General features: G+C 46.9%; 1 protein-coding gene across 3 annotated transcripts; it reads right to left on the bottom strand.

Annotated features, from left to right (window-relative positions):
* Nucleotides 1-5,591: 5,591 nt before the first annotated feature.
* Nucleotides 5,592-14,451, bottom strand: FOXR1 (forkhead box R1). 3 transcript variants are annotated; one of them, XM_077893787.1, is made up of 6 exons: nt 14,200-14,451; nt 8,230-8,304; nt 7,888-8,141; nt 7,421-7,647; nt 6,136-6,374; nt 5,592-5,668 (listed from the first exon to the last, which is right to left on the bottom strand). In XM_077893787.1, exons 1-6 carry the CDS (start codon nt 14,258-14,260, stop codon nt 5,640-5,642), a joined length of 885 nt encoding a protein of 294 aa, XP_077749913.1. In that variant the 5' UTR covers nt 14,261-14,451; the 3' UTR covers nt 5,592-5,639. The 3 variants fall into 3 exon arrangements, with proteins under 3 accessions (XP_077749913.1, XP_077749911.1, XP_077749912.1); XM_077893785.1 differs by lacking the exon at nt 14,200-14,451 and adding an exon at nt 8,474-8,910; XM_077893786.1 differs by lacking the exon at nt 14,200-14,451 and adding an exon at nt 8,448-8,904.
* Nucleotides 14,452-21,144: the final 6,693 nt, after the last annotated feature.

Here is a 21,144-nt window from a genome sequence, read left to right as displayed (position 1 = left end):
TTTATTTATCATGAGAGACACACAGAGAAAGAGGCAGAGACATAGGCAGAGGGAGAAACAGGCTCCATGCAGGTAGCTCGATGTGGGAGTTGATCCCAGGACTCCAGGATCATGCCCTGAGCTAAAGGCAGGTGCTCAACCACTGAGCCACCCAGGTGTCCCTCTTTTTAAATTTTTTAATAAGATTTTATTTATTTATTCATGAGAGATACACAGAGAGAGGCAGACACATAGGCAGAGGGAGAAGCAGGCTCCCTGGAGGGAACCCAATGTGGGACTCCATCTCAGGACCCCGGGATCATGACCTGAGCTGAAGGCAGATGCTCAAGCCACCCAGGTGCCCCTCTTCAAGTCATTTTCTATGCTTATGGGCAGCTGGCTGGCTCAGTCAGTAGACCATGTGACTTCTTTTAAAGATGGGTAACTGAGTGATGGGCATTAAGGAGGGCACGTGATATAATGAGCACTGGGTGTTATATAAGACTGATGAAGCACTGCCCTCTACCTCTGAAACCAAATATACATTATATGTTAATGAATGGAATTAAAATGAGTACTTTCCAGAAAAAAAAAAAAAAAGATTTGAGAGAGAGAAGGGAGTGGGGAGGGGCAGAGAAAGTCTTAAGCCGACTCCTCGCTGAGCATGGAGCTCTATATAGGGCTCCAAGACCCTGAGATCATGACTTGAGCCAAAACCAAGAGTTGGACACTTGACCGACTGTGCCACCCAGACACCCTAGAACATGTGACACTTGATCTTGGGGTCGGGAATTCGAGCTCCATGTTGGAAGGTAGATTGTACTTAAAATATTTTTTTAATCCTTCAAAAATAAACCCTAAAAGATTATCTGTGCTTCGACATCATATTTATATATATGAACATAATTTCTGTCACATTTGTAGTCATATCCAACATACTGTTTTGCCAGAGATTTTTTTCTCCCCAGAACGTGTTGTGGATATCTGTTAGCACATAGAGCATAATATTAAATACCAATCATATCCTGATGACTCTCAGATGTATTTACATCTTCAGCTCAGATTTATCTTCCAAACCCCAGACTTAGAACAGTTACCTACGTGATGTAACTACCCTGATGTCTCACAGATTCTAATGGGAACTGCTCAAACCTGGGATGCCTGGGTGGCTCAGTGGTTGAGCGTCTGCCTTAGGCTCAGGGCGCGATCCCGGAGTCCTGGGATTGAATCCCACATCAGGCTCCCTGCATGGAGTTGCTTCTCCCTCTGTGTCTGCCTCTCTGTGTGTCTCATGAATAAATAAAATCTTAAAAAAAAAAAAAAAACTGCTCAAACCTCCTGCTGATACGGGCTTCTGTACCTCCCCATTCTCCCCAATTACTCAAACCAAAAATCTCAGCCTCACTTCCTCCTGCACTCAATCAATCCTATTGACTTATCAATTCTACCTCCAAGCTACATCTCAGAACAGCCTGTTTCTCTGCAATTCTCTGGCCGCTGCCCTGGCCCACCTGGACCACTGTATTACTTCCTAACAAGTCCTGTTGCCTTCATGTGTGCCTGCCTAGCAGCCACTCCAATGAGTAGCTAAGCATAATTTAAAAAATAAGGGGCACCTGGCTGGCTCAGTCTGAAGCATGAGACTCTTGATCTCAGGATCGCGAGTTTGAGCCCCACATTGGGTGTAGAGATTATGTAAATAAATAAAACTTAGAAATAAAGTGAGGTTCTGTTACTTTCTACCATACTTGAAAAAAAATCTAAATCCCTTATCGTAACCTAGAAAGACCAACATGGCCTAATCCCTGCTTCCCTCAAGCTCACCTTGGGTCTTTCTCCCTTAGCTTAGTATATTCTGTCCTCCATGGCCTTATCCCCATTCTCTCAATAGGCCCAGGTGAGGAGGTCCCTACCTCCCAGGCTTTGTCCATTGTGTTCCCTCTACAAAACACTTTTCCTCCCCATTCTGAGGCCTGGTTACTCCTTATCCAAGTCTCAGCTAAAATACCTTTTTTTTTTTTTTTTTTTTAAGACTTTATTTATTCATGAGAGAGAGAGAGAGAGAGAGGCAGAGACACAGGCAGAGGGAGAAGCAGGCTTCATGCAGGGAGCCCAACATGAGACTCGATCCAGGGACTCCAGGATCAGGCCCTGGGCTGAGGGCAGTGCTCGACTACTGAGCCACCCGGGCTGTCCTGATCTCTTAAGTCTAAGTACTCCTATCATTTCTTCCTACACTCACCTTTACTCTTTAGTAATATTTCTTATCATTGCACGTTAATTGTTTAATATGTCTTTCCATCTAGACTGAAAACTCAGAGAAACCATTTTGGATTTCACTATATCTTCAGCCCCTGGCACAGGGCCTGGCCTTTTGAAAACTCAAATAATGGTTGAATAAGTGAAAAAAAAGGAGCTGAGGGTAGGAGTAGAATATGCTATGAGACGGCAAAAGTGACAAAAGCAACTTTCCTTGGGGCCATTTTTCCCATAAAGGCTGTATTGTCCATTTCTTTACTTCTGACCTGTTGCCTTTGGATCCACTTGCAACTCAGAGCAGACATGGACAAGAATGTAGGCAGGAATAAAGATGTGCAGATGAGGTGGACAAACTGAGGCCAGATCAGATGAAACTAGAGCTGAGGACTTGGGACCCTGCCCTTCCTGGGAGCTAGCTAGACTTGAGTGGTATGGGGGCAGGGTGTGGTGGTGGTGTCTGGTTGCACAGTGCTGGGTGGGCCCAGAGGAAAGGACATGAATGATGTGGTCTTTCTCCCCACTCCACTAGTGGATAGCACATAGAGATTAGCATCCAGGTCACAACACACCTGCAAGTGGATTAGAGAAAGGCAGTTCTTGGCTTGCTCTAATTGGGCACCTGTGCATGTCTGTCCTGTCCTTTTCTTGGAACCAGTCACTTTTTCCTTCCTATCCCATCGCTGCTCTTTCACACCTCCCCAGCCTCCACCTCTGCCTCCTAGGAGCATCAACAGCACCCCACAGAACATGGCTGGCTTTGGGCACTTCTGTTGTTTGGGCACTGCTGTTGTTTCCTAGGCCTGGGAAAAAGACGCAGTGCTAAATTCTCCTGTGAGAAGCCTTCTCTAGCTTCTCCAGACAGAGCTGATCTCTTCTCTGCACTTCCAGAGAATATGAAAATCTGCTTCTTAGAGAAGTTACTAGTGACAAATCATAGCAAATAGTGCATTCTTACTACCCAACAGGCCCTATGCTAGGCTTTGTGGGGGTAGACTTAAGCATGGATTGTCTTCACTGGTTGCCAACATCACTGTGGGTGAGCACCTCTGGGCAGGGACTGTATTTTATGTTGCTTGGTTCAGTGGTTCTCTACCCACTGGCCTTAACACCCTAGGAATAGAGCAAATATTTTATAAGACCATCTTTACCATCTTGGGGTGCCTGGCTGGTGCAGTGGGTTGAGTGTCTGACTAGGTTTCAGCTCAGGTCATGGGATCCAGCCCCAAGACAGGCTCTGCACTCAGCATGGAGTCTGCTTGAGATTCTCTCTATCCCTCCCCTCTGCCCCTTTCCCCTCCACACTCTCTCTCTTTCTCTCAAATAAATATGTAAATCTTTAAAAGAAAAAGACTGGGGATGCCTGGGTGGCTCAGCGGTTGAGCATCTGCCTTTGGTTCAGGGCATTATCCCAGGGTCCTGGGATCAAGTCCCACATTGGGCTTCCTGCATGGAGCCTGCTTCTGCCTCTGCCTGTGTCTCTGCCTCTCTCTGTGTGTCTCATGAATAAATAAATAAAATATTTTTAAAAAAGAAAGAAAAAGACTGTCTGGGATCCCTGGGTGGCTCAGCGGTTTGGCTCCTGCCTTTGGCCCAGTGCGTAATCCTGGAGTCCCGGGATCGAGTCCCATATTGGGTTCCCTGCATGGAGCCTGCTTCTCCCTCTGTGTCTCTGCCTCTTTCTCTCTCATTCTCTCATATTTTTTTTGAAAAAAGACTGTCTTTACCATCTTGAATCTTACTGATAAAAAAATAACTTACCATAACACATGTAATTTTAAAAAAGGTTGATATGTTTACACTGCAATATAACAGAAAAATAGAAATTATGAAGTGTATTTCAATGGATAAAACTATACTTGAAAATACAAGATAGTTGGAAATTTGCACATACATACAGTGATGAGCTTATATTTAAGAGATGAAATTCAAATGACTATTGAAAATACTCTTGGGGTCTCTGGGTGGCACAGCGGTTTAGCGCCTGCCTTTGGCCCAGGGCGCAATCCTGGAGACCCGGGATCGAATCCCACGTCGGGCTCCTAGTGCATGGAGCCTGCTTCTCCCTCTGCCTATGTCTCTGCCTCTCTCTCTCTGTGTGTGTGACTATCATAAATAAATAAAAATTAAAAAAAAAAAGAAAATACTCTTTATTGGCTGCCTTGATATAATGACAAAATATGTTTAAACGCATAGAATCCCTGCAAGTGCAGCAGACACAAACACAGACTCATACAGGTAGGTGCCATTGGTGACTTAGATATCAGAGCACCTTTGCCATCAGTGAAGTGGTTTTCTGAAGTGGCAAACACTTCTTGGTAAACTTCCAGACCAAAAAATAAAAAAATAAAAAACACAATCATCCTTTATTTTGCAGATTAGCTGCATTCCTGAAAAGTTTGGGAAATCTTAAAATAATGCAACAAATACTCTCTGCTTAGGTGTAATACCAAGTTAGGTTCTTAGCTGAACTCCTGGTCGATGACCCGAGTTATGAGGGTCAATTCTTCAAGGTCAAAATGCCTCCAGCACGGAGATCTGCAGCCCTGGGTTCTGAGAGTGGAGCGGTTTCCCTGGGGGCCTGCTAGGGGATGAGGGGAGAGCAGGAGAGGGAATGAGAAAGGTCATCGCAGGCCTGTGGGAAATTCAGTATTGTCTTCAAGCACAGTCTGAATGTCTGGGGCATCTGGATGCAGCTTTAAACCTCATTCCTTTCTCACTTAGTCTGGGGCTTCTCCATGCTCCCTTAGGACCAAAGGCTGGCAACCTGGACACTGGCTCCTGCCACCAGGAAAGCTGCGGCTGCCCACTAAGGACTCTCGATCTGCCAGTGCTCTGGCTTCTACCCAGGGCATGATGGAGATGAACAGCAAGGCGAGGTGCCCGCAGCTTGGCTCCAACCTCCCACCCCTTGTTCAAAATGGTTAAATGGAGGGGAATGAGGCTCGAACCCAACCATCCCCTTTTCCAAAAAAAATTCTTTCCTCTAACCCTTCTCACTGCTCCTTCTTGGCCTCCTAGGAGGGCCTCTCCTTCCACTGCCCCCCAAGTGATGTGTTCCTTAGGCTTCTTCCCACTGCTCCCAGGTGATTACATCCCCTCCTGTGGATGGCAGGCTGCTTCAAGCTAGCACCTCCCAAGACTATCCTCATCATCCAGAATAGTGGGGATTGGTCCTGAAGGGGGTTGAGGATTTTCTTTCTTGGAGGAATGAAGAGTTCAGGCTCCCTTTGCAGCACACCAGGCGACTGCCTCTGGAGCATCTATCAGCACTGGCGGTGTTCACTGCCAGCCTCAGAGCTGCCCTCCACCTCCACCCTGTCCCCATCCTCAGAGACCACACACACACACCAGGCTGCTGCAGGTAACTTTAATAAGGGATGAGCTGACTCCTGCTTCTTGAATTAAAGGTCGAAGAGGAAGGGCATCACATCTGTAAGAAAAAAAAAAAAAAAAAAAAAGTCAGCAGAACCTATCTGCCCTTCGCAGCTGCTGTTCCCTCAGCCCGGATCTCACAGCGGATAATCTACTTCTCCCTCCAGGCCCCCATGGCACCAGGTCTCCAGAAAGAGAAAAAGCCCCCTTTTGCACATCACCACCCATACCGTGCTTCTTTCGCAGTGTGGCCACCAGTTCCCTAGGCTGCGGGCTGTGGGTCAAGTGTACCTCAGTTGTTTCTCCATCGGGCCCCTAGACCTCAAGTACATGCCAGTGTGGGTGGGGTCCTACCTGGGGCAGGCACCACTGCCATCCTCTTCCCTCCCTACAGACGGTGCCCCGGGCTGCCCGCCCCCGCCCCCAGCCCCATGGTGGGCCCCAGGCTCCTTCCCTGCACACTCAGCCTCAGGTGAGGATGGTCAGGTCCCCTCCCCTGGCCCCTCCGGTGACAGGGCCGCTCACCCGGTTGGCTCATGCACTGCTGGATACTTTGCAGGCGGGTGGAGGCCAGGGCACGGGCCTCCTCGGTAAAGCGGCGGTGTCCCTCCTCAGTCAGCTTCCAGAGGCAGGAGCGGGGCCGCGGGCTCACCCCACTCTGCATGCTGACCGGCACCTTCTCAAAGCTGTCTCGGAAGCAGAGGTTGTGGCGGACGGTATTCTTCCAGCCTTCCGGGGCCGTCCGGAAAAAGGGGAAATGTTGTCTGTGGACAGGGAGGAATGGTCAGGAAAGGCACAGTTCCAGGGGATCCCGTGGGGGCTCCCCGGGGGGCTCAGTGGTTTAGTGCCGCCTTCGGCCCAGGACAGGATCCTGGAGACCCAGGATCGAGTCCCACATCGGGCTCCCAGCATGGAGCCTGCTTCTCCCTCTGCCTGTGTCTCTGCCTCTCTCTCTCTCTCTCTCTCTCTCTCTCTCTCTGTGTCTCATGAATAAGTAAATAAATAAAATATTTATTTATTTGTATAAATGAATGAATGAATGAGGGTGCCTGGGTGGCTTAGTCCGTTAAGTGTCTGCCTTCTGCCTTCGGCTCAGGTCATGACCTCAGGGTCCTGGGACTGAGCCCCACGTTGGGCTCCCTGCTCAGTACGGAGTCTGTTTCTCCCTCTCCCTCTTTCCTCCCCCTGGTCATGTGCTCTTTCTCTCAAATAAATAAATAAAATCTAAAAAATAAAAAAAGCTAAATGTGACTCCCTTCTCGATTGGGTGCCCCTGGGGGTGTGCAGGGAGCTCTGTCAGTCCAGCCCGAAGGGAAAGCATGTGAGAAACTGTTGGGGAAACCAGACTTTCTACTGGATAATCTTGACAGGGAGGATGGGAGAATTTCTGACCTAGATGAATTTATGTTTTAAAGAACTAAGGTATAAAATGGGTGGCTCAGTTAAGCATCATGTTATGATCCTGGGGTCTTGGGATCAAGCCACAATAGTGAGGAGTCTGCCTCTCCCTTTCCCTCTGCTCTCTTTCTCTAAGAAATAAATACAATCTTTAAAAAAAATAAAATGGTTGGAGTTTTAGATGTGAACAGGGTGGACATGGATATCTTCCTGTACACGGGATATGTGGACACACGTTTGGGGACAACCCAGAAGCAGTGCCTGGGAAGGAAGGCCTGGGAACACATTTCTCCTTTCAGACTCACATGGCAAACCAAGGCAGCAGTCCAGGGCCACCGGCAGGTTGGAAAGTAGCTGACCAAGGGCCCTGACCCCCCCTTCCCCTCCTCACAGGGCCCCCCGTGGCACATACCGAGTGAAACTGTAGATCTGTTGCACGTTGAGGCCACAGGGGGAACTGTTTCTTAATGCCAGTGCAATTAGGTGGAAGTAATTGAGGGGGGGCCGGGACCAGAGCCTCCCCTCCTGGCTGTTGGCTTGCCGGAGCCTCCGACTCTGGAGGGGGGCCCTTTTGTAAGGGGACGGGAGGGCCACAGAGGAGCTGTCATCCTGGTCCTCAGCCTCCTCCTCTTCTGTGAGCTAGAGGAGCACAGAGTAGGAACTGGTCCTAACTCCACAGCCTCTACTCCAGGGGTGCAGTGGCAGGGAGGGGGAGTGCTCTAGGGCCACCATCCGGGCTTCTCCCCAACCCAAGGGTGCGGCTAACTTCTGAACCCATTAACTCTCAGTTATCCTAAGCAAGCAGACCTCTCTGCTGCATCATCCCTATGCCTGCCCAAGCCCAGCCCAAGTCCAGCCCTCGGGCCCAGAAATCCCTACCTCCCAGGTGCTGGGGGAAGAAGCCACCCGCTTCCGCTTCCGAGGAGGAGACTGCTCGCTGGAGGAAGGCAGCGACTCCACTGCTGTGGTCTCAGAGCTGTTGGTGAAGTCTTCCTCTTTCAGGGGTGGCTGAGCGAAGGGAAGCGTGCTCGGCAGATCCTCCCACTTGGGAGATTCTGGGACCTCCAGCTTTCCAGGGGGAAACACGATATTGGGGTTTACCCACATCCACAGGTTGGGCTCAAGAGCTGGGCCTGTGTGGAGAAAAAGGAGATTGTGCACCAGAGCTCACTGGCCTGGGGCCACACAGCCAGGCCAGGGGACCCACTACCCTCTACATACCATCATCATCAGGGCTGGGTGCTTCTTCCACAGGCACTTTTGGTGGCTCAACTATTCGGAGTCTGTATCTGGCAACTGACAAAAAGAAAGACAGAAATGAGTCAAGTGTCCTAGGATTTCCACTGTGGCCCCAAGGTCCTGGGCCTTGAAGTGTCTCTGGGATCTGGCTGTGTCCCCTGCCCCAAGGGCTATAGGACACCACACGTGACCTCTCTGACCTCCTCATTCTCCTCTCTCCACGTACACGGTCTCCTGAGCCATCTCATGAACGTCTGTGACTTCAGCCACCATCTATCAACTCAGAGCTTCCAAATCTTTATCTCTAACTCAGGCTTCTCTGCTTACCCATAAATAGACCTGCCTAGGGGAGGGTGCATGTGGGGCTCAGTCAGTTAAATGTCTGCCTTTGCTCCCTACATGGAGCCTGCTTCTCCCTCTGCCTGTGTGTGTGTGTGTCTGTCATAAATAAATAAATAAATAAATAAATAAATAAATAAATAAATAAATAAATAAAGTCTGCCTGCCTTTGGCTCAGGTCGTGATCCTAGGGTCCTGGGATAGAGCCCCATGTCAGGCTCCCTGCTGAGCCTGCTTCTCCCTCTCCCTCTGCCTCTCCTCCTCTCTTGTGTGCTTTCTTTCTCAAATAAAATAAAATAAACCTTAAAAAACAAAAGAGCTCCCTATGGGAGGTCTTTACTTGAACAACACACTGGCCCTTTGAACTCAACATTTCTTAAACTAAACTCCATTTTCCAGCTCTTCCCCCTGTATCCCTGGTCTCAGCAAGTGACACTACAACCTAACCAGTCGTTCAGGCCAAACACACGGAAGTGTTCTTGACTCTTCTCTTCCTGGTCTAGCCACACTCAGTCAATCCCCAAGTCCAGCCACAACCCAAATGGTCTGTTTATCTGTTTCTCTAACTCAATCCTATTGCAGTTGGAGCAGCTTCCTAAAATATTAATCCAATCTCGTCATTCTTCTGCTTACAAACTTTTGATGCCTTTCCATGATGTTTGGGCCACACTGAAGTTCCTTGAGATAGTTTTGAAGGCCCTGGCTCCTCATCAGTGTTGTCATTCCTCCCAGGCTCTCCACATCTCTAACAGACCACACTCTAGATCCTAGGCCTTTCCACAAGCTGTTGTCTTTGCCAGAAACACTCTTCCCTCTTCCCGCTGCCCTAGTTAGCTGCTAGTCACCCAGTATGTTTCCATTTTGTTTTTTTAAGATATATTTATTTGAGAGAGAGTGAGAGCGAGTGGGGGTAAGGGGAGAGGGAGAGAGAAGATCTCAAGCAGACTCTCTGCTGAGCTTGGAACCCGATGTGGGGCTTGATCCCTTGACCCAGGAGATCATGATCTGAGCCAAAATCACAAGTTAGATGCTCAAGTGACTGAGTCACCCAAGTGCCCCTGTCATGTTTCTGTTTAAACATCTTTCTAAAGCAGGCCTTCTCTGACTACCTGTCCAAAACACTCACATAATAAACATTTTTATCATAATTACTTTGCTTAATGTCTATCTCCAGGTCTGTCTTGTTCACTGCCTGGCACATGGGTGTAGGAGCTCAGCTTAACTGGATGAATGTCTACATGGTGGGCTAAGAGTATATCAAGTGTATATTAGAGCTATCTGTTTGGCACGATGCTGGCTCCTTGGGATTAGGGGCCATAACTTTCACCTCCCCTCCATGGACCCCAGGAATGTCATCATATTGCAGTTGAATCTAGGTTTTTATCTGGAAAATAATGATATACCTGTTGGAGAGCTCAGTAATTAGAAAGGATGCCCATTACATTGCTAACAATGCTCAACATAGTATTTGAAAAGAGGAAAAAATAGAGATATAAAGTTGGAAAGAAAAAAACAATACTATCATTATTTATAGAGCCACACAAAATAAATATACAAATTATTAGAACCAATAAGGGCAGGTAGCTCAGCGGTTTGGTGCCACCTTTGGCTCGGGGCCTGATACTGGGGACCTGGAATTGAGTCCCACGTTGTCTCCCTGCATGGAGCCTGCTTCTCCCTCTGCCTGTGTCTCTGTCTCTCGGTCTCTCATGAATAAATAAATAAAATCTTAAAAAAAAAAAAAAAGAACCAATAAGGGCCTAGCAAGTTTGCTGGATATAAGAACAACATACTAATCAACACTGTTCCTCCATAGCAGCATGAAGAAACTGGAAAATGAAATTTCTATTACTTATTATTATATTATTTGGTTGCAGTTGCATCAAATTATAAAGTATATGGGGCGCCTGGGTGGCTCAGTGGTTGAGCATCTCCCTTCCACTCAGGGCGTGATCCTGGGGTCCTGGGTTGAGTCCCACATTGGGTTCCCTGCAGGGAGCCTGCTTCTCCCTCTGCCTATGTCTCTGTCCCTCTCTGTGTCTTTCATGAATAAATAAAACCTTTTAAAAAAGTATAAAGTATCTAGGAATTAACCTATCAAAGAATAAACTAGACATTCATGAGAAAAAGATGCAATCACTATTTAAGGACATCCCTCCCTTCCTGGCACAGATGTCCTCATGCTTTCTCAAGGACAATGTTCCAACCAACCACTCCTCTATTTACTGTTTTTGGTGTGTGTATGTCTGTTGGATTGTTTTTATCAGCATTCAAGTATGATGTTAATTCTCATCTTATTGAACAGACCTTCTTTGGCACCCATTTTCTGTGCCAGGCCACTGTGCTCTGTGTTTTCCTTTGAGGCAGAACCCCTAGAAAGAATCCCCTTTTCTTTCAATCTCCACTTCTCCTTCCACCCTTGAAACCTTGCCAATCAGGCTTTTTTTTAAATTAATTAATTTATTTATTCATAAGACTCGCAGAGAGAGGCAGAGACATAGGTAGAGGGAGGAGCAGGCTCCCCATAGGGAGCCCGATGTGGGACTCCATCCCAGGACCCTGGGATCATGACCTGAGCCAAAGGCAGATGCTCAACTGCTGAGCCACCCAGGTGCCCCCAATCAGGCTTTCATCTCTACCACCCCACCCAAACCACCATCATCATGGTCACCAATGACATCTGCTGTGCTAAATCCAATTGTCCTTATACCTCACACCTGACCTCCCAAGGGCTAGTCCTCTCATCTGACCACTCCTTCCTTGACACGCTTTCTTCCCTTCCTTCCAGGAGACCGTGATTTCTCAGTTTTGGTTCTCAATGGTCATTTCCTTAATTTTGGCTGGTTATCTCTTTTCTCTCCAGTATCTTTACAATGGGATATCCCCAGGGCTCGTGCTTGGTTTTTCCTCACTCCTTAAATGCTACCCACATACCAAAGACTCAAAATATACCTCCCTCTAGTACTCCAGACTTATATATTCACCTGCTTACTCAACATTTTTACTTGGAGATCTAAAAAGTATGCCAAACTCAGCATGTCCTGAACAGAATTCCTGATCTTCCTCCCTAAATCTGTCCTACCAGAAGCTTCTCCTGTTTCAGTATCAGGCCACTCCATTTTTTTTTACTTAATCAGCCAAAACTTTGGAGGAGGAATTTTTTTTTTTTTTTAAGATTTTATTTATTTTTTCATGAGACACACACAGGGAGGCAGAGGCGTAGGCAGAGGGAGAAGCAGGAGCCCAGTGTGGGACTCGATCCCAGAACTCCAGGATCATGCCCTGGGCTGAATGAAGGCAGACGTCCAACTGCTGAGCCACCCAGGTGTCCCTGGAGGAATGATTCCAGTCTCACTTTCTTACACTACATATCCATCAGCGAATCCAGATGGTTCTCCCGTCTCTGCCACCACTCTGACCCTCCAGCCTACCACCATCTCTTGTCTGGATCACAGTAGCAGCCTAGGCTGCTGGCTTCTTATCTCCAAATTTATAATATACCCTCCACCCAACAGCCACAGCTATCTTTTTAGAATATAGATCACGCAACATCAGTTACATAATTTGCAGGGCCCAGTGCCAAATGAAAACGAAGGGTTCCTTGCTCAAAAATTAAAAATCTCAAGACAATGATAGCAGAGCATCAAGCCAAGTACCAGCCCCCTTTGCCCCCTTTACATGGGTCACACACTTGGGAAGCATGAATCACATCACTTCTTTGCTCAAAACCTTTCAACCGTGTCTACCTCTTACTCAAAATGAACTCGAAGGAAAAAAAAAAATCAACTCGAAGGTTCTTAGAGTGGAACATAGGCTCTTCTGGATCTCTGCTCCACACCCTCTGAACTTCCTTCTGTATTTAAGTTTGACCCAGCTTCACTGGCCTCCTTCCTGTGCCTCAAACACTCCAGGTTTATTCCCTCCTTAGGAGTTTTACCCTATTTCTTCTGCCTGAGAAACTTTTCCTCTAAATATCCTTTTGACTCATTGTCTCACCTCCTCAACTCTGCTCCAATATTATGTTCCCAAGGAAACCCAACCTGATGACCCTATTTAAAACTGCAGCCAAAAAAAAAAAAAAAAAAAGGGCAGCCCGGTGGCTCAGCCGTTTAGTGCCGCCTTCTGCATGGGGTGTGATCCTGGAGACCTGGGATGGAGTCCCACGTCGGGCTCCCTGCATGGAGCCTGCTTCTCCCTCTGCCTGTGTCTCTGCCTCTCTCTCTGTCTGTCATGAATAAAAAAAAAAAAAAAAAAAAAAAAAAATGCAGCCAGGGGCATCTGGGTAGCTCAGCAGTTGAACACCTGCCTTTGGCTCAGGTCATGATCCTGGGGTTAAGGGATTGAGTCCCGCATTAGGCTCCTGCATGGAGCCTGCTTCTCCCTCTGCCTCTGTCTCTCTATGTCTCTCATGAAAAAAGAAATAAAATATTTAGACTGGTCTGTTTTGTTTGTTATAGATCACCAGTGTCTAGAACATCACTTGCAAATTGGAGGTGCTCAATAAATATTTCTTAATCAATGAAGATATAGGAATTCTTAGCATTACTTATAGTGGCAGAGAGAGCCAAAGGAGAACTAAAATGCAAAAGATAGTATATGCAGATGACAGAATATCACTGCGCTATGGGAAATAATCAGATATTTTTTCAGCAACCAGAGTAGCTCTAAAAAACAATGGAAGCAGGCAAAAAAACAAAACAAAACAAAAAAGAACAAACCCACACACACAAAAAAACAAGGAGCATTAATTAAGGTCATCTATAAACATAAAATAATGTTAAGAGTTTCAAAGATACACTTATCTAAAGACACTAAAACAATGAGGGTGGGGACGCCTGGGTGGCTCAGCACTAGAGCATCTGCCTTCCACTCAGGTCGTGATCCCGGGGTCCCCGGTGGAGCCTCGCATGGGGCTCTCGGAGGAGCCTGCTTCTCCCTCTGCCTATGTCTCTTACGAATTTAAAAACAAAACAAAACCAAGCCCAATTAAGGGTAGATACGTGGGACTGTGGGAGGTGATGGAAGGCGGGGGTGGTGCATTGAACCAGGACAATGGTTAATCCAAGCACCTTGCCCAAACAGATGGCCATAATGTACCACGAGGTAATCACCTCCCTCTGCCCTCCAGGTCCCCCCACCCCCGCCAAAAGTCCTTTAAAAAAAAAAAAAAAAAAAAAAAGCACGACCGTTCAGCAAATATTGAGCGCCTTTCGGTATCGGCCAGTGTACTAAGAGGGGGGCTTCAGCTCCAGCAAAACTGGTAACTTTTTTAAGAAACAGAACAACGACTCAAAAATGTGTGGCGTGCCCAACGGCGGTAGGCGCCTGGGAAAGGGGGCTTGGCGAGGCCTAGAAGGTTCTGGGACACAGTGAGGGGTGCGGAGGGGTGGCAGGTGGCTGCTGGACCCGCGCCCACCCCGTGGGCTCTCCCCCCCCAGCCCCGCGTTCCGCTCCCCCCCGGTGGGGGCAGGGGAGGGGGCGCCCACTCCGCCCAGGGGCGTGGGACCCCAAGGCCGCGGCGGCTCCGGGCCGGCCCGCGGGGTCCCAGGGGTCCCGGGGGGCCGAGCGCCCCGCCCCCCCCCGCCGCGCCCCTCCCCCACGGCCCGCGCTCACGGTTCTGCTCGGCCAGGGGCAGGTGCGCCGTGGTGAAGGCCAGGAAGGACTCATTGCCCATGTCCCAGTCCAGCAAGCCCGGGACCTGGCCATGGAGGCTGGCCCAGAGGTCGCGGTGCCGGAGCCTGAGGTCCACCGTCGGGGAGGGCAGGTCCCGGGCAGAGGCTGGAGGCTCCGCGGCTTCCTGGGCCCGGCGCGGCGCGGCCCGCTCAGGTGCGGGGCGGCTCCAGTTTGACGCCTCGCCGCGGCCTGCACCCGCTGCTCCCGCCACCTCGCGCCTCTGCCCTCGACGCTTTTATGGGGGCCCTGGGGGCCCGAAGGGAAGGGCGCCAGGTCCTCTTCCCGCTCGGCGTTTGCACGAAGCTCTTCCTGCGTTTACTAAGTTTCTGGACCACTGACGACCGACCCCGTGGTCGCATTAATAGCTACTTTCTAGACGTTCTGATAGATTTTACGGCTTAGCCAAGATCTCACCCGTAGTACTTGGTGGAGATAGGATTGGAGGGTGGGTTTGGGTTTTTTTTTTGTTTTGTTTTGCTTTTAATCATTTCAAATTTACAGAAAAGTCCCAAGAATAGTATAAAAATTCCTGTATCCCTGGATCCTGTAATCCACCAATGACGCCAAGTATTAACATTTTATCACATTTTAATTTTTCTCTCCGTATACGAGACACTGATTATTTTTTCTGAACTAAGACTAATTTGCAGACCTTAATGCCCCTTTACCCATAAATACTTCCGTGTGTATTTCCTAAAAGCAGGGATATTGGCATACATAACCAGAAAACCAGAAATGAGAACATTATCAAAATCAGAAAATTTAACATTGACTCAATACTATGTTTAACATACAGATTTTATTCAAATTTCACTAATTGTCCCAATGACACCCTTTGTATACATTTGCTCTCTGGTCTAGGATCTGATTCAGGCTCATGCATTGCATTTCACCTACAAGCCTTTGTCCTCCTTTTTTTTTTTTTTAAGATTTTATTTATTTATTTGAGATAGTGAGCATGGGGGGGCAGGGCAGAGGGAGAGGGAGAAGCAGACTCCCCACTGGACAGCGAGCTGCATGTGGGGCTCCATCCCAGGACCCTGGGATCTTGACCAGAGCTGAAGGCAGACGCTTTACTGACTGAGCCACCCAGGCACTCCTTTTGTCTTCCTTTCATCCTGAGCAGTTTCTCAGCCTTTTAAATCTTTCACAACATTGACATTTAGGGAAGAATACAGGCCATTTATTTTGTAAAACGTCCCTTAGTTTGGGTTTGTCTGATGTTTCCTCATAATTAGACTTGTGCATTTTGGACAAGAATATCACATGAAATGTTGCTTCCTTCTCGGTCACTCACATCAAGAGGCATGCGATGCCAGTGTCTCTTATTATTCAAGTGATGTTAACTTCAATCACTTGGTTTAGTGGTATCCACCAGGTTTCTCAAGGGTAGTTACCTTTTTCCCCCCTGCTCTCTCTCTTTTGTAATTAGTAAGTAATTTGTGGGAAGATACTTTGATCTACAATCCTATTCCTCAGGGCACCTGGCTGGCTCAGTCGAGGGAGCATGTGACTCTTGATCACAGGGTTGTGAGTTTGAGCCCTACCTTGGGTGTAGGGATTACTTAAATCTTTATTAAAAAAAAAAATAAAATCCTGTTCTGAAAAAAAAAAACTTAAAAAAAAATCCTATTCCTCATCAAGGTTAGGCCCATTAATTCTAATATCCATTTATAATTTTTGCCAGAATCAATCATTTCTATGATGAATGTAAAATGATTTCTCTAGGGAACCCTGGGTGGCACAGTGGTTTAGTGCCTGCCTTTGGCCCAGGGCGTGATCCTGGAGACCAGGAATCGAATCCCACGTCGGGCTCCCGGTGCATGGAGCCCGCTTCTCCCTCTGCCTATGTCTCTGCCTCTCTCTCTCTCTGTCTCTCTCTCTCTGTGACTATCATAAATAAATAAAAATTAAAAAAAATGATTTCTCTAAATTCATCATTTAATTGACATTCTATTATAAGGAAGAGCTTTTCTGTATCTCATATATTTTTAAAGATTTATTTATTTATTGAGAGAGAGAGAGATAGAGAGGAGCAGAAGGAGAAGGAGAAGAATCTTAAGTGGACTCCCTGTTGCGCAACAAGCCTAATGCAGGGCTCAGGTTCAGGACCCTGAGCGGAAACCAAGAATCATGCTCAACCGACTGCGCCACCCAGGTACCCCTATTTTTGTAAAGACTTTACTTATTTTTAAAGATTTTATTCATTTATTCATGAGAGACACAGAGAGAGAGGCAGAGACATAGACAGAGGGAGAAGCAGGCTCGCTGCAGGAGCTTGATGCGGAACTCAATTTGAGGACCTCGGAATCATGACCTGAGCTGAAAGGAGACGCTCAACCACTGAGCCACCCAGGTGCCCCTATTATTTTTTTTAAGATTTCATTTATTTATTTGAGAGAGAGAAAGAGAGAAGGAACACAAGCCAGGGGGAGGGACAGAGGGAGAAGCAGGATCCCCACCAAGTGAGGAGCCAAACATGGGGCCCAATTCAGGCCAGATCCCAGGACCCTGTGATTATGACCTGAGCCAAAGGCAGACACTCAACTAGGCCACCCAGGTGCCCCTTATTCAATTAAATTAATTAATTTATTTTTAAGATTTTATTTATTTGAGAGAGAGAGGAAAGCATGAGCAAGGGAGGAGAGGGGCAGATGAAAAGCAGACTCCCTGCTGAGCAGGGAGCCTATTGTGGGGTTCCATCCCAGAACCGCGAGATCATGACCCGAGCTGAAGGCAGATGTTTAACCGACTAAGCCACCCAGGTGCCCCTATTTATTTATTTTTTAACTTCCAAGAGGTTGGGATTTTAAGTAACTTCTACACTCAATATGGGGCTTGAACTTACAACCTTGAGGTCAAGAGTCGCATGCTCCACCAACTGAGCCAGCCAGGCACCCCCTTATCTCATACTTGTTTGTTGTCAGTATGGATCCAAAGGATTCTTAGAGTGCATTATTTATAATTATTAATTATAACAACTTACTATAATTATTATAAAATTCTATAATTCTAAAATTGTCCCAGATTTGACCAGTGGGTAAACTAGCCCCCTTTGGTTCTTCTGGGCATCTGGGCTCCCTGTCAGATCCCATGCATCCTGTACTGTGCTACCTGTGGCTTGTCTAATAGACCAGGAACTTTGAGGATACCTCAATAAATGTTTTTTTAACTACAGTGAAAACAACAGCTTCCCTTTTAAAAATTTGCTAGGACTCTACCTTTAATACCAATAATAGTAATTTTAATGCTAATATCTCTAATTGTTTTTTTTAAGATTTTATTTATTCATGAGAGGCACACAGAGAGAAAGGCAGAGACATAGGCAGAGAGAGAAGCAGGCTCCACGCAGGGAACCCGATGTGGGACTCGATCCTGGGACTCCAGGATCATGCCCGGGGCCGAAGGCAGTTGCTCAACCACTGAGTCACCCAGGCGTCCCTAATTTCTCTAATTGTAAAAATAATTTATGTTTGGGTTACCTGGATGGCTTAGTAGGTAGAGCATCTTGATCCCTCTGGGTTGAGTTTGAGCCCCACATTGGTGTGGAGATTACTTTAAAAAAATAAAATAAGGGGTGGCTCAGTTGGTTAAGCATCTGACTTCGGCTCAGGCTGTGACCTCAGGGTCCTGGGATGGAGCTCCACATCAGGGTCCCTGCTCAGCGGGGAGTCTGCTTGTCCCTCTCCCTCTGCCCCTCCCCAGCTTGCATGCACTCTCTCTCATAAATGAACAAAATCTTTAAAAACAATTTTTAAGAATTTAAATAGAAAAAAAAACATGCTTGAAGCAGAAAACTTGGAAATATAGAAAACACAAAAGGAGAGATGCCTGGGGGCTCAGCAGTTGGGCACCTACCTTTGGCTCAGGTCATGATCCCAGGATCCCGGATGGAGTCCTGCATCTGGCTCCCTGGGGGGAGCCTGCTTCTCCCTCTGCCTGTGTCTATGTCTCTGCCTCTGTGTGTGTGTGTATGTGTCTCTCATTAATAAATAAATAAATCTTTTTAAAAAAATGCAAAAGGAGCAACAATAAAGAAAAAAATCATTCTTTGTATCAATCAGAGATAGTAATTGCGTTTTGGCATATATGCTTCCAAAATTTTTCCATATGGGTGTTTCATTTTTGTTTTGTCAAAAAATTGTTTTTTTAAAAGATTTTGTTTATTTATTCATGAGAGACAGAGAGAGAAAGAGAGAGAGAGAGAGGTAGAGAGACACAGGCAGAGGGAGAAGCAGGCTCCATGTGGAGAGCCTGACGTGGGACTCGATCCTGAGTCTCCAGGATCACACCCCGGCTGCAATGGTGCTAAACCGCTGTGCCACCGGGACTGCCCCCCCAAAATTATTGTAATACATTTCTTTTCAATAGGCCTTTTCAAATCAGTCTACCATTTAAAAATGTTTTATCATACAAGTCATATATCCTATAAGACATTACTATCCATAATATATAAAGAACTACAATTCACACATACACTCAATTTAAAAAGAGGCAGAGCAGCCCGGGTGGCTCAGCGGGTTAGCGCTGCCTGCAGCCCAGGGCGTGATCCTGGAGACCCGGGATCCAGTCCCGCGTCGGGCTCCCTGCATGGAGCCTGCTTCTCCCTCTGCCTGTGTCTCTCATGAATAAATAAATAAAATCTTTAGAAAAAAAAAGGTATACTAATGTCCCAATAATGACGTAAAAAGATTCTCAACATCACTAATCATTAGGGAAATGCGAATGAAAACTATAAAGAAATACTACTTCACATCCATTGGGATGGCTATCATAAAAACAAATAAATAAAATGCAGAAAATAATAATAAGAGTTGATGAGGATATGGAGAAATTAGAACCCTGGTGCATTGCCAGTGAGAATGTAAAATGGTGCGGGCCTGTGGAAAATGGTATAATGGTTCCTCAAAAAATTAAACAGAATCACCACATGATCTAGCCATTCCACTTCTGGGTATACACCCAAAAGTACTGAGTGCATAGACCTGAACAGATGTTTGTACAATAACTAAAAGGTAGAAACAACACAAATGTCCATCAGCAGGTGAATGCATAAACGAATGTGTTCTCTACATATAATGGCATATTATTTAGCCTTAAAAATGAATTAAAAAATAAATTAAAAAAATGCTTGGGCACAGGCCACAACACAGATGAACCTAGGAAATATTGTGCCAGGTGAAATAAACCAGACACAGAAAGACAAATTGTGCACAATTCCACTTTAATTAGATACCTAGACGGGCCAAATTCGTAGAGACAGAAAGTGGAATGGTGGTTGATAAGGGTTGGCAGGAGGAGGGAATGGGTACAGAATTTCTCTTTGGGATACTGAAAAAGTACTGGAGATGATGCTGGTGGCGGTCGCCCAGCAATGGGAATGTGTTTAATGTCACGGAACTGAATGTACAAAAATGATTAAAATAGTAAATTTCATGTTATGTATATTTCCCCACAATTAAAAAAAAAATGTTTATATGGATAAGTTCCAAACTTCGGCTCACATAGGAACCTCCTGGGGATCTTGAAAAGATACTAATGCCTGGTTGCCACCCCAGTCATTCTGATTCTGGTGTGGGGTATGGCTTAGGTGTTGGACTTTTTTATTTTTTTTATTTTTAAAAAGATTTTATTTACCTATTTGTGATAGGCAGAGAGAGAGAGAGAAAGAGAGAGAGAGAGACACGCAGAGACACAGGCAGAGGGAGAAGCAGGCTCCATGCTGGGAGCCTGACATGGGACTCGATCCTGGGACTCCAGGATTGCGCCCTGGGCCAAAGGCAGGCGCCAAACCACTGAGCCACCCAGGGATCCCCGTATTGGAGTTTTTTAAAGTCCCCTGGTTGAATCCAGTGTGCAGTGCACTTTGGCTCCCAATCTGATGCTCTTCCCCTGGCCTGAGGTTGGGCTCCCATGTCCCCTTGGCTGGTGTGATTAGGCAGGGAAGCACAGTCCAGACCATTCTCTCCGCAGGGCACATCTCCCTGCCAGTCTCTCCTGACTTCAGGCCTTAGCTCTGTTAGGCCCACCCAGACAAAGAAGTGTTCAGTCCAGTGTTCATCCCTTCTCTTTCTTTTCTTTTCTTTTCTTTTCTTTTCTTTTCTTTTTTTTTCTTTTCTTTTCTTTTCTTTTCTTTTCTTTTCTTTTCTTTTCTTTTCTTTTCTTTTCTTTTCTTTTCTTTTCTTTTCTTTCTTTCAGATTGAGAGAAAGTCTGTGCAAAGGCCCTGAGGCAAGAAGGAACACAGGACATTAGAGAGAACACAGTGAGAACAGAGGGGCAGTTAGAGGAGAGACCTGGTCTTGATAGTTGTCGCCTTAAAGATCCTGGTGTCTCCCCTAAGATCAATACAAAGGTCATTGATCCTTACAAGGGATATGTACGGGAAAGGGGACCACTCCTGTTCTTTTCCCTCAGCTACCAGATTGTACCACTCTCATTTCCCCGCACCCAGGATTCTTTCACTTCTGCTTCCTCCTCCAGGCCCCTTAGCCTATTCTCCACTTCTCCCATCCCTAGCACCCTGTCCAAGGTGTCACCCTGGTGGCCCTCTTTGTCCCCAGTCAGAGCCTGTACCCCTTTCCCCAGGACTTCCTTTAGCTCTCCCAATATCCCAAGACCTTTGGCCTCTAGACCCTCCCACAGAGGGCACCAAGCCCTGGAGGGTGGCCTGCTGCCTGCTGTGGAGGATGGAGGGTTGCAAAACCCACAGCCCAGGTGTGGTCTGAGAACTCTTGACTCCTGCTGCTAATCTCATCTAGGCCTTCCTGCCTCCTTCGGAAGCAGCTCTGGGTTGTGGGGTAGGGAGGGGCCTGGGAGCCTCTGCTGCCTGATGTAGGTCCTGTCCCCATCCAGGTGGAGCTCACAGAAGGGAAACACAGGGCAGA

Source organism: Canis aureus, chromosome 3 (assembly GCF_053574225.1).
Source record: "Canis aureus isolate CA01 chromosome 3, VMU_Caureus_v.1.0, whole genome shotgun sequence".
Classification (NCBI taxonomy): domain Eukaryota; kingdom Metazoa; phylum Chordata; class Mammalia; order Carnivora; family Canidae; genus Canis; species Canis aureus.
Note: the sequence above shows the minus strand (reverse complement) of the source record. Positions and strands in the feature narration are given on the sequence as shown.

Excerpts from the sequence above, each read along its gene's own strand:
- FOXR1 (XM_077893787.1), bottom strand. The coding sequence starts at position 14,260 with ATGGGCAATGAGTCCTTCCTGGCCTTCACCACGGCGCACCTGCCCCTG. Across the intron at positions 6,375-7,420 it reads CAGATCTACAGTTTCACTCG|ACAACATTTCCCCTTTTTCC; the intron begins GTATGTGCCACG and ends CCCTGTCCACAG. Across the intron at positions 5,669-6,135 it reads GCAGTGCATGAGCCAACCGG|ATGTGATGCCCTTCCTCTTC; the intron begins GTGAGCGGCCCT and ends TTTTTCTTACAG.